Genomic DNA, 14,456 nt, shown 5'->3' on the forward strand with positions numbered 1-14,456 from the left:
TTATCTGCTTTCCGGAGGGACAACTCTCTCCGTGACTCCCTTGTCCGCTCCACACTCCCCTCCAGCTCCACCACACCCGGCACTTTTCCCTGCAACCGCAGGAAGTGCTACACCTGCCCCCATACCTCCTCCCTCACCCCCATCCCAGGCCCCAAGAAGACTTTCCACATCAAGCAGATGTTCACCTGCACATCTGCCAATGTGGTATACTGCATCCGCTGTACCCGGTGTGGCTTCCTCTACATCGGGGAAACCAAGCGGAGACTCGGGGACCGCTTTGCAGAACACTTACGCTCGGTTCGCAACAAACAACTGCACCTCCCAGTCGCGAACCATTTCAACTCCCCCTCCCATTCCTCAGACGACATGTCCATCCTGGGCCTCCTGCAGTGCCACAACGATGCCACCCGAAGGTTGCAGGAACAGCAACTCATATTCCGCTTGGGAACCCTGCAACCCAATGGTATCAATGTGGATTTCACAAGTTTCAAAATCTCCCCTCCCCCCACCGCATCCCAAAACCAGTCCAGCTCGTCCCTGCCTCCCTAACCTGTTCTTCCTCCCACCTATCCCCTCCTCCCACCCCAAGCCGCACCTCCATCTCCTACCGACCAACCTCATCCCGCCCCCTTGACCTGTCCGTCCTCCCTGGACTGACCTATCCCCTTCCTAACTCCCTACCTACACTCACCTTTCCTGGCCCCATCCCCGCCTCTTCGACCTGTTTGTTTCCTCTCCACCTATCCTCTCCTCTATCCCTCTTCTATCCGCCTCCCACTCTCTCCCTATTTATTTCAAAACCCCCTTCCCCTCCCCCTTTTCTGATGAAGGGTCTAGGCCCGAAACGTCAGCCTCTCTGCTCCTATGATGCTGCTTGGCCTGCTGTGTTCATCCAGCCCTGCACCTTGTTGTCTCAGTATTTGGTATATTGGTCTCTAAATAAGAGTTTTGGGGGAATTTCAGAGAGTCAGACAACAGGCACTATTGGGTGAAGCAAAAACACATACAAGATACAGCAAAGGCACAGTACAGCCTGAGAGAGCAACTTCTCAGTTGGACAGGAGTCATTCCCGATCCCCAAATCTCATGCTTGGTAGAATTCATGACGACAGATCAATTACGAGTTGTATCTGTGGAATCCGATCAATTCATAGTGTCACCTGAAACTACTGAGGTGGGCCCTGCCACTTTGCTGTACCTGTTGTAAAAAGTCATGTCACTTTGCTGTTGAGTCATTCATTCCCCAACAGCCTGCTTTGGGTAGAGAACTTAGAATGATCAGCAACGGGTGCCTACTCAAACAGTAAGACGTGTGTCTCAATTGATTTCGAGCTAGACATGTGATAATCAGTCAGAGAGGCTGCTATTGATTATTACTGAGTGATAGATGAAATGCATACATAGACACTGGGCAAAGTTTGAAAGGATTACTGGCCTACACTTTCTATCAACATTTGAAAAGCCTGTCAACATTCACTGCCTCTATTCCACATGAGAATGATGTAGCAGTGTTCTGTTGTCACTACAGCACTGTCTTCTAGGTATGAGAGGGAGAATGGGTTAGAAAACGGGATAAAAATATTTCTACCTTAAACAAAAACCAAGAAACGATAGATTTTGCTTTGCTAAGAACGTATTTTTAGCGGATGAATTAAATCCAATTGACAGCACATTCAAATCAGGATTCTCACTTTAAGTCTGAAGTTGGATTAATGATGACTGACTGCTAAGTGGACCATCTTAAAACTCTAAACCAATACAGTGGAGTGGAAGGGGTTAAAAAGTGAGGGGGAAAAGATAATAAAATTGTTATTTGTAATTTGCTTCTTTTGTCAATTTATTTTTACCTCCTTTTCCTGATCCTTTCATGAGTGGGAACAAGTTCTCCATACTACTCTGTCCCAACCACTCATGGTTATAGAGACTTCAATTAAAAGTCCTTGCAACCTTTGTTTCTCCAAGGATTGTCTCCAATCTACCTTAATAGCTGAAGTTTTTCATTCTTGGAAACATTTCATGATTCTTTTCTGAATTCTTTCTAATGCTTTTAATATTTACATAGGAGTGCAACCCTGGAAAACACAGACAAAGTAAAGTAGTGTTGCCATGGTGCTATGGCTCATTCCGAAGAAGTGGAAAGCATCTGCTACTTTTGCATCATTCTGCTATGAAGCCCACTCCTGTTGAGGCTCCAGAAATGCATATGATAATGCAACGGGATTGAAGTCTTGGATTTATGAATCTCCCACCCTTTTTCTCTAGCTCACAATGTCCCATAAGCAGAGTGCAGTCAACACAAAACTTTGGCACACCACATTTCATCACATTGGGAGTCAGACTCAATTAATTTTGGTTTAGTCTGTTCCGATGTGTACCGCTCCAAAAAAATAAACGCACATCTCATTTATTAAATCGGATTGTGATCTGTCTCTAGCTCTTCAATTTGCAGTTTCATTCCTAACATTTTCCTGATGGTGATGTTTACGATGCAAAGTAATACAACAGAAAACAGGAAACAGAATTAGATGACATGAAGTGATGATGTGCAAATTTTTAGTTCTAGTCTGTTATCTATGCAGATGTTAAATTCCAAGAACAATACATACCAGGATAACCGCCCACATAAATTGGATCATTAGTGTCTGCTGAGGTTGACTGAAGATGGGGATTGTCAGCCTGCACAGAAACTCCATCCATAGTCAGTGTAATACGATGCTTGCTCTTATTGGCTCGAAGTTTATGCCATTTCCCATTGCACAGCTGGTTTGAATCCTTGGGTTCATATCTAGCAGTTATTCTTCCAGCTCCATTATTTACATGGAACAGAACCTGAGAGGAAAGTCATTTTATCAGTGAAAGAATGCTCTATACAAATACTAACTTGCAAGGACAAATGAAATTGCCTTCTTCCAAATGTACCTTATATACCCAAGGCAGCGTAATATTTCATGACACACTTCTTCCAGTAAAAAGCTGCCCATGTTTTTCAACAGGGTAAGCCCTTAGTTTCCATGGGATAGAAAAGCACAGATTTACAGAATTGTGAGAGCGCAGGAAACCACTTGGCCCATCATATCTATGCCAGCTCTCTGAATGATTAATTCGTTTAGAGGCAGAGTCCACTTTCTCTCTGTAACCCTGCACATTCTTCTTTTACAGAAAACCTTCTAAGTCCCATTTGAATGATTCAAATGAAGCTGTCAGGCAGAGCTGCTTTCTCTCTGGTTGCTCTTGCTTCTTTTACCAAGAATGGAAATCATGAACATCGTGTTGCATAAGGGCATAGATTGCTCAACAGTCTGAGGAATTATGAATAAAGCTGAACATTGTGCCATTTCCTGTTCACAGCCCCATGCTGAGGGCGAGATAACTGATGACTGAATAGTTTGCCCTAACACCTAGCCCGGTATCATCTGCTAGAGCTGGAAATGTTGACCTTCAACAGGTACACTCATCTTTAGAGTCATAGAGTCACACAGCACGGAAGCAGATCGTTTGGTCCAACTTGTTCATACCAACTAGACATCCCAATCTGATCTAATCCCATTTCCCAGCATTTGGCCCATATCCCTCTAAACCCTGAGATAACAAGGTGTAGAGCTGGATGAACATAGCAGGCCAAGCAGCATCAGAGGAGCAGGAAGGCTGACGTTTTGGGCCTAGACCCTTCTTCAGAAATTCCTATTCTTGTACCCATTCAGTTGCCTTTTAAATGTTGTATTGTACCTGTCTCCACCACTTCTTCTGGCAGCCTGTGCCACACACACACCACCCTCTGCATAAAAAAAGTTACCCCTCAGGTACTTTTTAAACTTTTCCCCTCTCACCTTAAACCTATGCCCTCTAGTTTTGGACTCCCCCACCCTAGGAAAAAGACCTTGGCTATTCAACCTATCCATGGCCCTCATGATTTTATAAACCTCAATAAGGTCACCCCTCAGCTTCCGATGCTGCAGGAAAAATATTCCAAGCCAATTCAGCCTCTCCCTATAGCTCAAACCCTCCAGTCCTGGCAACATCCTTGTAAATCTTTTCTGCACCCTCTCAAGTTTAACAACATCATTCGTATAGAAGGGTGACTAGAATTGTGTGCAGTGTTCAAAAAGTGGGCTCACTAATGCCCTGTACAATTGCAAAATGATGTCCCAACTCCTATACTCAATGTTCTGATCAATGAAGGCAAGTGTGCCAAAAGCATTCTTGACCATTCTGTCGACTTGCGACTCCACTTTCAAGGAACTGTGCACTTGCACCCCTAGGTCATTTTGTTTGGCAACACTCCCCAGGGTCCTATCATTAACTGTATAAATCCTGCCCTGATAAGCCTTACCAAAATGGAACACCTTACATTTATCTAAATTAAACTTCATCTGCCACTCCTCGGCCCATTTACTCTGAGATATCTTCTTCACTATCCACTACACCACCTATTTTAGCATCATCTGCAAACTGAATCCGTCAAAGACCCAGTAGCAATGCCAGGAAAGTAGTAAAAGAAGCTTAGCAGGGTTGGAGGTGAAAAAAAACTCATGTTGGGTAAATCTGAAACAAAAACAGAAACTGCTGGAAAAACCCAGCAGGTCTGGCAGCATCGATGGGGAGAAATCAGAGCTAAAGTTTCAGGTCCAGTGACCCTTCGTTCGAACTTGATGCTGCCAGACCTGTTGAGTTTCTCCAGCAATTTCTGTCCTTGTCTCGGTTTCCCTCAAAACTGCAACCGCAGTTCTTTCAGTTTTATGTTGATAAATCTTTATGTGTGTAGAAATTACAGAGTACACATGAATACTGATGAGGCTCAATCAGGAAAGCCAAAGGAACAAATCTTTTAATAGATGGTACAAGATAATTGCACACAAATATCATAAGACAGTTTCCAATCAAATTTCTTTATGCTATGGATGTGTTATTGTTTAGCCTCAATGAGTGCTTTAATTCAGGTTGTGTGTGTCCAAATTCAATTCAGTTTACTGCATGCACATTGAAGGAATTAATTTTATCCCAGAAACTGTGAGCAATTTAATAAATTTCACTCACCAATGAGCAATATTAATTGATCCAACATAATAATTGAAATTGACGCAGGTGCTGACACTCTTTCTTTAAACACTTTTTCCCCACTCCTGATAATTTGCTTTATTATAATTACAACCGAAGACTCCCAGACACTTATCTTAATGTCTGCATTGCATCCAGTGCTGTTGGTGGTGTCTGGAAGTTTGTTAGATGAAAGAAGCTTTTCCCAATTGAAATCAAACAAACTACTAAAACAATCACTGACTCACACAGCATGATGGAAACAGACTCTTCGGTCCAACTAGTCCCACCTGCCTGTGTTTGACCCATATCCCTCCAAACCTTTCCTATTCATGTACTTATCTAAATGTCTTTTAAACATTGTAATTGTACCTGCATTCACCACTTCCTCTGGCAGTTCAACCGACACACTAATCGTTCTCTGTGTAAAAAAGTTGCCTGTTTTAAAATCTTTCTCCTCTCACCTTAAAAATATGCCCCCTAGTTTTGAACCTTAGGGAAAAGACCTTTGCTATTCACCTTAGCTATGCATCTAATGATGTTATAAACCTCTATATGGTCACCTATCGTCCTCCTATGCTCCAGTGAAAGAAGTCCCAGTCTATCCAGCCTATTTTTATAACTCAAACCCTCCATTCCCTGCAAAATACTGGTAAATCTTTTCTGAATCTTTCTTTGCTTTAGCTAGGACTTGAACCAGTGGACAATTTTCTCTCCGATCCACATATAGCCTCAGTTGTAGTAGATTGCTTCTCTTTTGGCAAATGCTGTCCGAAGCCTTGCTTGAGAAAAGGAACTTTCCATGATTTAATTTTGTAATCTTGAAAATATTCTGAAGACTTCTATCAAGTACAACCTTGTTGCCTCTTTTTCATGGAAGTCCTAGGGTAGGTAATCACTTCTTGTATAACCCTTATGTACATCACTTCTAATTTCAAGAAGCAGACTCATAGCAAATCTCTGGACTATCTCTCTAATGCAATCTCTGTAATGTTATGGAAGCTGCCCAATTCACTACTGAATTTAAGACATTACCAAAGGCTATTAAGGTCACTTATGGACACTGGAAATATAGTTTGATTGGTTTAATTTGATGGTAGGTGCTTGTTCATTGACAGTTTGTTGGACGTAATTATAATTAATACTGGCTGTATTTGTACAGATGTCTGCTGGTTTAGTATGCATGAAAGTCCCACATGAGCAAAAGAAACATTTAGCCATTGATCCAGCAGGTTTTAGCACAAAACATTTTGAATTTGCCATTTGACTATCTGAATGTAATAGCAACTGATCTCAATTGCCTAGCCGACATACACAGTCTGTTAAATGAATCTAGAACAGGAGAGCAGGTATTCCCTTCTCACCTTGCCATTTACAATCTCTAATCCAATTGCATCCACCTTAGCACTGCTGATGCCAAGCAGTACCGCGTTTCGGGTTGTACTGCGGAACTCAAATGTAATAATTACATCTGACCTCACTTTGTAACCTTCTTTCACTGCAAATAAAACAGAAAAAACGGGTTTCATTCACATTCAAGTTCTTTATTACAGAGATTTTTAACCCACAACAAGAACAAAGTCTTTAGCGAGGAATTTTCTCATTTTCACACATTGTGATCTTTTATTTGTTTATGGGATGAGGGCGTCGCTGGCTAGGATGCATTTATTGCTAATGTAGTGACAATGTTCTGCCATTCCTGACCAAGGGGGAGTTACCGTAAATTTCCAAATTTGCATCTCACCACGAGCAGTCACCCAGATAGTGAAGCATACTTTACTGATCCTACTCAGACTGAATTGCTCTAAAGAGAGCCAGTGTGCAACCAGTGGGTGAAATATCCTCCCTGTGTGCAGTGAAGACTCTATAACCCCCTTGCAGCAGGCAGTTACTGAAGCATCAGGTAAGGTGAGGTAGTTGATCCTGAATGAATTTGTAAGGCTACCCAGGAATACAGCAGGGGACTGACTGCCATACAAAGATCATGGCCGATGTGGGTGTGGCCTCAGCTACATTTTCCTGTCTGCTCCCCATAACCCTGAGCTCCTTTGTCTGTCATAAATCAAATAAATTCAATGATTCAACCTCCACTATTTACTGGGGAAGATGAAAGAACCTCCAACAGAATAAATTTATTCTCTTTTCCATCTTAATTATTCTTATTGATCTTATTCTTAAGCTGCATTCCCCAGTTCTATTTCTCACAAGAGGAAGCATTCTTCACCCTAATCAGTCCCCTCACCATCTTTATATATTTCAATCAGGTCACCTCCTCATTCTCTAAACTCCAATGGGTAAGGAACTAACTTGTTCACCCTTTCTTCTTAAGATGAGCCTTGTCTCCCAGGTATTAGTTCAGTAAGTTTCTATTGAATTGGAAGGAATTATGAATCGAGCTGAACGCTGTCCCATTTCCTGCTAACAGCCCCACTCTGATGGCGAGGTTACTGATGAATAAATAGTTGGTCCCAACACTTAGCTCGGTACCATAAGCTGAAGCTGTGAATGTTGACCTTTCTTTGCAACAGCTGGTGGAGAATTTACTCTCTGACCCACATTGAGTTCAGCTGTAGAAAAGCTCTTCTCTTTTGTCCATATTTAGACCAAGGCTGTAAACGAGGTCTGAATCAGAGTGGTCTGAACAAAAAAATAACAAAGGTCGACTCTGTCTTCAACGCCACTCAATGGTTTTGAGAGACAGAATGGACGGCAGAGATAGGGAAATCAATATCTCTTCTCATTGAACCTCCAGTAGAGTCTGGAGGCTCAAGATAAAGAGGAATATAGATGTTAGATAACTATTGCTATTCTCTCAGACTGAAGTTAATTATACAGGTTGTCTGGCAGAAAGTATGAGGGAAACACAATACTCATTTAATTACAATATACAGTATCTTTCTAAATTTTGCAACAACGCTAATGCCACCCTAAGGAGATGAAGGTAGAATCACTTGCTGTTTGGTTTTAGGAATGTTAATAAGTACCTTCAAGTGTAAAGTGTTTAACACTGACATTTAACCCGACTTACCCAGTGCAGCAAATCCAGTGCCATCAAAGAAAGTGCCCTCCTGGACAGCCGTGTAACACCTGCTCACAGTAAGGACGGAAACTGGCCTCTCCAAGTTCAGGGGCTTGTTATTTAATGTCACGTTGCCAATACAAGCAGGGATACTGTGTGTTGCCTGAGGAAAATAACTCTTAATGAGCTGGAAGTACAATAATTCACAACAGATTACAACCCCTTTTGCTATTTCTTGTTTAATTTGATCCAATGCTTTCCATGATGTTCTTTCCCCCTTGCATACTATGTGGTATAACTTGGATCAGACAGACAATTTCAGTGAGGTTGATGTGTGTATTTTTCAATTGCTGAGTTTCAAATCGTAATAAGTAACAGGTTCATACTACGTTCCTCAGTCTGTTATACTTCAGAGGATTGTGGGTCATTTAAAATGAGTGGGTAAATGCTGCTTGATAAACAGTGTAATGTGACTGTTCAGCATTTTTACCTTATCATCACCAAATGGAAAATATTACCTTTTTAGGCATCTTCTAAGTCTAACCCAGAATTACTGCATAGAGGCAACCTTAAAGCATGAGTCAGTCCCAGATCCAATTCCCTAATGCTCTCTCAGCAAGCCTAGTTTAGCAGCTTTTAAACTTCTGATAAGGTGAAGCATTCCTGAATGAATGAGTGCAACAAGGAGAAGAACCAGTCTATGGATCTGTGACTCTCATATTTAGCATGGGACTTTTATGTGGGTATGTACTTGTTTGTTCTGCTCAACTCTTGCATTCTTAGAATTCACAGAAATCTGCCTTCAATATTGAATACTGCCAGGGACTGACAGCCTGCCGCTGCCGCTAAGAATAGGTCACCAGTCTTTGTGGTACTGGGTTTTCTCTGCAGTTACCAAGAGATGGCAAGGTGGGTCTGTTCAAGGGACTGAATGGCCTACCTCTCCTTATGTTCCAACCCGAACCTCCATCGAAGTGTCAGGCAGGAGACAGTCAAGTCTGTTAATTCCTAAAGTGGGAAGCTCCCAGCATCAGACCCTGGGCCATCATTTCCAATGCACTCACTTGCCTCCACAATGTAATGTGATGGAAGTGAGGTGAGTGGGGCAAGGGGCAGGGGGTTAGTGTTGGCAGGACATCAGTCGCATCTCGATACGGGAGACCGAAACCAGGATTCAGGCCCACAGAACACCATGAAAAGAACTGATACATATATTTTTTAAACTTTTGGAGATTAGGGACAGTGTTTCCAGTTTCCAGGATTGAATATTAGATATTCACAAGGCACCATCACGGTTACAACCAATCAACTGGCCTGATGTGGGGTGGCATTTCTGATTTCAGTTTGGAAGTTGTTTTCCATGTGGAGATGAGCACAATCTTTCAACTTGTAGGTGAGAGGAATCTTGATCGCCTAGCTACTTACAGACAGATATTATTTACATCAATCTAGTATCTCAATGTTAAATACTGTAACGATTATTTAAAAGAAACAGATTGAGATTTAAGGACTGCCCATAACCTTATGACTAAAGAAACAAAAAGGTGACTCAACAGTTGTCTCCATTCCTTTTAGTGATTTATCAGTTGTACAAAATATGAGGACTTTTTTCTGAAGATCATTTCTTTTTATGTAATCATGTATCCATTTCCTTTGTAGCCCTACAACATCCTTTTTCAGCAAGGAGAGGACAGGACAGGATGGAGACAGCGTTTGCTGATAATGCCGTTTCCTATCAGTTAATAGGGAGCATGTTTTACTCTCCTTCCTTCCTCTGCTCCCTTTCCCCTCCCTGAGTGACGCAGTTATCTCAAGCCACTATTACCCTCACGGTAGCTGGGACCTGGATAGTGCAGTTAATCAGTCCATCTTAAGGGAAACCTCTTGTTGTAATGTTGCTGTCACACCGTCAGACATTAACACTTGTTCTATACAGTACTTTAACTTCCCACCTTCAGAAGCAGCTCCCCATTGTAAGACAGGTAAATTCACTCTCATGTGCTCAATGCTAAATGTTACTGATATACTTCTGTTCAAGTATGCATGCTTTATCGCCAGTGATATTGACACATAAGAATAGCATGTTAGCAAGATAGGGGGAGGGCAGAGAGAGAGAGAGAGACACACACACACACACACACACTTCACTGGTCTGACACCAGAGTTATTCTTACATTTCCTATTTTCCTGGCAGTGTAGTCTAAAGGCAAACCTCCAAGATATAGCTTTCCTTCAACATCCAGTGAGTTACCATCTCCCAAAGCTGGGCTAGATTCCTTCCCATCGATGGTAATCATACCTCTTCGCTTCACATATTCTGTTTTCACCTTTGGGAGAGAGTGATGAAAGAGAAAATGAGAGTGATTGAAATAAGAAGATCTAACTCCCCACTACGTATACCAGAACTAGTACATGACTGATCTGTTAGTAGATCACCTTTGCAGCAATCTTCCAACTCTCAACAGTTCAAACACTCGGTAATTTTTCTCATCGATTCATGGCCGTCTTTCTTCCAGAAAAGTACGTTCCGAAATATGGTTCACTACTGCTTCTAACAGCTGTCTCATTTCGGAATCAATATCCACTTCTGCTAAACAATGTGACGATTGACAAATAACAAGAACAACTTGTATTTATGTAGTCTCCTTGACGTAGCAAAACATCCCAAGTCACTTCAAAGGAGAGTCATCGAACAACAGCTGAAGCTGTGAAATTTGAGCTCCATGTTAGAAGACACGCCGAGGGCTCAGTCAAAGAAGTAAGTTTAAAGAGCATCCCAGTGGAGGAGAGATAGAGAGGCAGAGGGGCTTTGGAAGACAGCTAGGGAATTTAGTACATAGGCAGGTTACACATTCCTTACTGATTAAAGAGCAATGTGAGGTTGAAATCCTACAGGGTGTTGTCACTTGTCTGGTGTAAATGGGTTGGTCGAGCTATTGAAAATCACCAAATATAATGCAATCGCTATTATCTTCAGGTTTCCCTAAGACAAAGGGGCAGAATTAGGCCATTCTGCCCATCTAGTCTGCTCTGCCATTCAACCATGGCTGATCTGTTTCTCAACCCCATTTTCCTGCTTTCTGCCCATAACCTTTGATCCGCTGAAATAACAGCAGACAAGTGGGGAAACCTCTTGTGGAAATTAACCACTTACGATTTTGCATTTCATCAACGTTGGAAAAATTAGATTGCATTAAAATAAGTTAAAGCAAAATTATAACCTATGCCCCCATATATACCAGGCTTCTTTCAGCCATGCACTGTTCCTGTTGATAGTCTGTTCTAAGGCAACTGCTGACCTGAATAATTGCCACCCACAGGTAGTAAACGGAGATGGGCTTCCTGGGTAAAACCCTTGGTTTTGCTGCTACCTTGTTGACCCAGAGTTACCCTGTGGAAATCCCGATCTAGAATTTGGGCCTCTGGGCACTCACTTGCCAGGCATAAAATTGGCACAACGAAGCCAAATTCAGACTGCAACATCATGTGTCCTAAAGATACCTAAAAAAAAGTCAGACCCATGATTGGTTTGGGCTATTTCTCATGGGTCCACCTTTGCAGAACACCTCTGCAATGAATGACCCAACCTCTGAGTTGACTGGTTGACTGCCATCTTAACCTACCACCTTGCTCCCACGCTAACATTTCCACCCTGCTCCTGCTGCTGTGTTCCAATGAAGCTCAACAAAAGTGGGCAGATCAACACCCTGTTTTCTGCTCAGGCACTTTACAGCCTCCAGGATTCAGTGATGAGTTCCACAGCTACAGAGCCTGACCCCCCGAGCTCTTATGTTCTATGACAGCTCTTGCAGCTCAAAGGAAGCCCAGACAAATGCTGACCCCACCCCACCACGGCCAACTCATGGACCCGGGTGGCTCATGGAACAGGTTACAGGTTGAAAGGATAAACACAAACATTGTGTTCATATGCTAAAACTGGTGTTTGGTGGTTTCAATATCGAAACCGAAATGCAAGTGCTGACATGACTGTGCCAGAATTTCCACAGCGCCAAATGGCTCACTGTCTGCATAAAACAACTATGAGAGACAAGAAGGGATATGTGAAAAAGGGAGGATATGGCATGGAGATGGAAGATTTGCCATGATCGTACTATTTGGCAGAATAGCCTCGAAGGGCCAAATAGCCTCCTTCTGTTCCCAGTTTCTGTGTTATGAGAGCTGCAGTGAAGGCTGTGGGACTTAGACATACCGTGAATCGGAACAATCCCTGATTCTCCAGTCCGGTTGGTTTAAGGTGCTTGCTGTAAATATGGCTTACGGTGGGGGAAGGAATTGCATTATGACAAACCTTTTGTGAGGCTTCTTTAGGGTATTCTTTACACATTATAATTCTTGCATACTGCCCAGAATCACTACTTTGAATGGGTGCAATAGTCAAATAGAAGTTTCTTTTGCAGCCCAAGTTGTACTTACCAAAAAAAAAAATTCACAGTGTGTGGGTGTGGGTGTGGGTATGCCAGTTTGTGATTCAGGTGGCAGCAGTTATTTCTTACTGATTTCATCCAGTTTTTGTGTAACAAGAGCACATTTAATAACTTGTTCTGTCTGTTCCGCAGCTCTATTGTAAATTGGAGCTGTAATTTGCAAAATACTGTGAATGCTGAAAAAGTACAGTAAAAACTGAAAGTGCTGGGAGGGGGGCCTCAGCAGCATCTGTGGAAAGAGAGAAACAAAATTAATGTTTTGAGTCGGAGACAATTCTTTGTCACTGGTAATTGTCCTTGATATGGTGGTGTACACTTCTCATTGCATACAATGGAGGGTATGAGTAGGCTGCGTCATGCTAGCCATTTAAGACTCAGCTGCATTGCTGTAGTTCTGGGATTACGTGTGGGCCAGATTGAGTAACAATGATAGAATTCCCTAAAAGACATCAATCCAGTAGTTTTGTAGTCACTGGCACTGATACAAGTTCTTACAATTCCAGACTGTAATAGCACACCCAATTTGCCATTTTGTATGGATATATCATCCAGATTTCCTTCCCATGTGTTTGCACAGTGTCTTGAGCCTGTCAAGTAAAGATACCACATTTTGACAATAAGATGGGACTGCTATCTGGACAAATTTGGATTGGATGAGCTTCCAGTAAATCAGTAAAAAAATTGCATGTTTTTGTTTTGCTGAGAAATATTTAAAAGTCCAATTTCCAAACAATAACTGGTGTCACCCCTTCAATATTTTCCGTAGCTTGCTTGCTGCTATGGATTTCCACAGGAAACTGTGTCTGGAAATGGAGCTCACTTTTGTTCGGAAGGGATTTCAAATTTCACGAGAATAAACAGGGTTAGAAGAAAGGGGATCTGACAAAAAACTGTCTCCAACTCAAAACATTAACTTTGTTTCTCTCTTTCCACAGATGCTGCTGAGACCCCCCTCCCAGCACTTTCTGTTTTTACTGTACTTTTTCAGCATTCACAGTGTTTTGCTTTTATTTGAGCAAATTACAGTTCCACTTTAAAATGGAGCTGTGGAACAGACAGAACAAATTATTAAATGTGCTTTTGTTAAACAAAAACTGGATATAATTGGGAAGAAATTACTGTTGCCACGGAATCACACACTGGCATTTGTTTTGTTTATTTATTGTAACAAAAGTGAAACATAGAAGATGGGAGCAGGAGTAGGCCATTCGCTCCTTAGACCCTGCTCTGCCATTCATTATCATGGCTGATCCTCAAGCTCAATGCACTAATCCTGCCCTCTCCCCCTAACTGCAAGAGCTATATATATACATCCTCCTTCTTGGAAACACCAATGTTTTGGCCTCAACCACTTTCTGGGGTAATGAATTCCACACCTCATATCATCACCAGTAGAAGACCAACTGGAGACAGATTAGAATGAGGTCTTCATCACTGAGTGCACATTTAGCACACAGTCTGTGGAAGAAAAACACGCCAGACAGAAAGAGTGCAGTGATGAAGGTTGAGTGAGAGAAAGATGTCTGAAGTTGAACCAGAAGGTTAAGGTGAAAGAATGTAGGTTGAAGTGGCTACCAGGAAAATGTGTAAAAATATATTGTGTGTATTGCATCAAGGTGTTTAGTGGTGGAAAGGCTTGGCTTGTCCATGCAGATAATCATGTTTTACCTTCAGAGATTTAAGAATAAGAAGGGAATTGGGGAAGGTCAAATAAATCTGGTAAATTAGATTGTTTGGATAGTTGATCCAACACAAGCTATACATGAAACCAGTTCAGATTCAAGCCAGAGGCAGAGAGACATGTCTAATGAAACTGGAAACACAATTGAAAGAGCAAAATCAGCCAACATAGGTCAAGTACTGTTTCAGAGATAGTAAGAACTGCAGATGCTGGAGAATCTGAGACAACAAGGTGTAGAGCTGGATGAACACAGCAGGCCAAGCAGCATCAGAGGAGC

General features: G+C 42.1%; 1 protein-coding gene across 1 annotated transcript in view; it reads right to left on the reverse strand.

Annotated features, from left to right (window-relative positions):
* Positions 1 to 14,456, reverse strand: part of lama1 (laminin, alpha 1) — a 221,825-nt gene that overhangs the window by 3,307 nt on the left and 204,062 nt on the right. The window contains exons 50-55 of the mRNA XM_048596187.1: positions 12,264 to 12,327; positions 11,444 to 11,554; positions 10,228 to 10,380; positions 8,063 to 8,216; positions 6,399 to 6,532; positions 2,607 to 2,829 (exon numbers count right to left, since the gene is read on the reverse strand). Coding sequence (XP_048452144.1) covers positions 2,607 to 2,829; positions 6,399 to 6,532; positions 8,063 to 8,216; positions 10,228 to 10,380; positions 11,444 to 11,554; positions 12,264 to 12,327 — 839 coding nt within the window. The remainder of the gene's footprint in view (positions 1 to 2,606; positions 2,830 to 6,398; positions 6,533 to 8,062; positions 8,217 to 10,227; positions 10,381 to 11,443; positions 11,555 to 12,263; positions 12,328 to 14,456) is intronic.

Source organism: Rhincodon typus, chromosome 4, assembly GCF_021869965.1.
Source record: "Rhincodon typus isolate 14 chromosome 4, sRhiTyp1.1, whole genome shotgun sequence".
NCBI lineage: Eukaryota > Metazoa > Chordata > Chondrichthyes > Orectolobiformes > Rhincodontidae > Rhincodon > Rhincodon typus.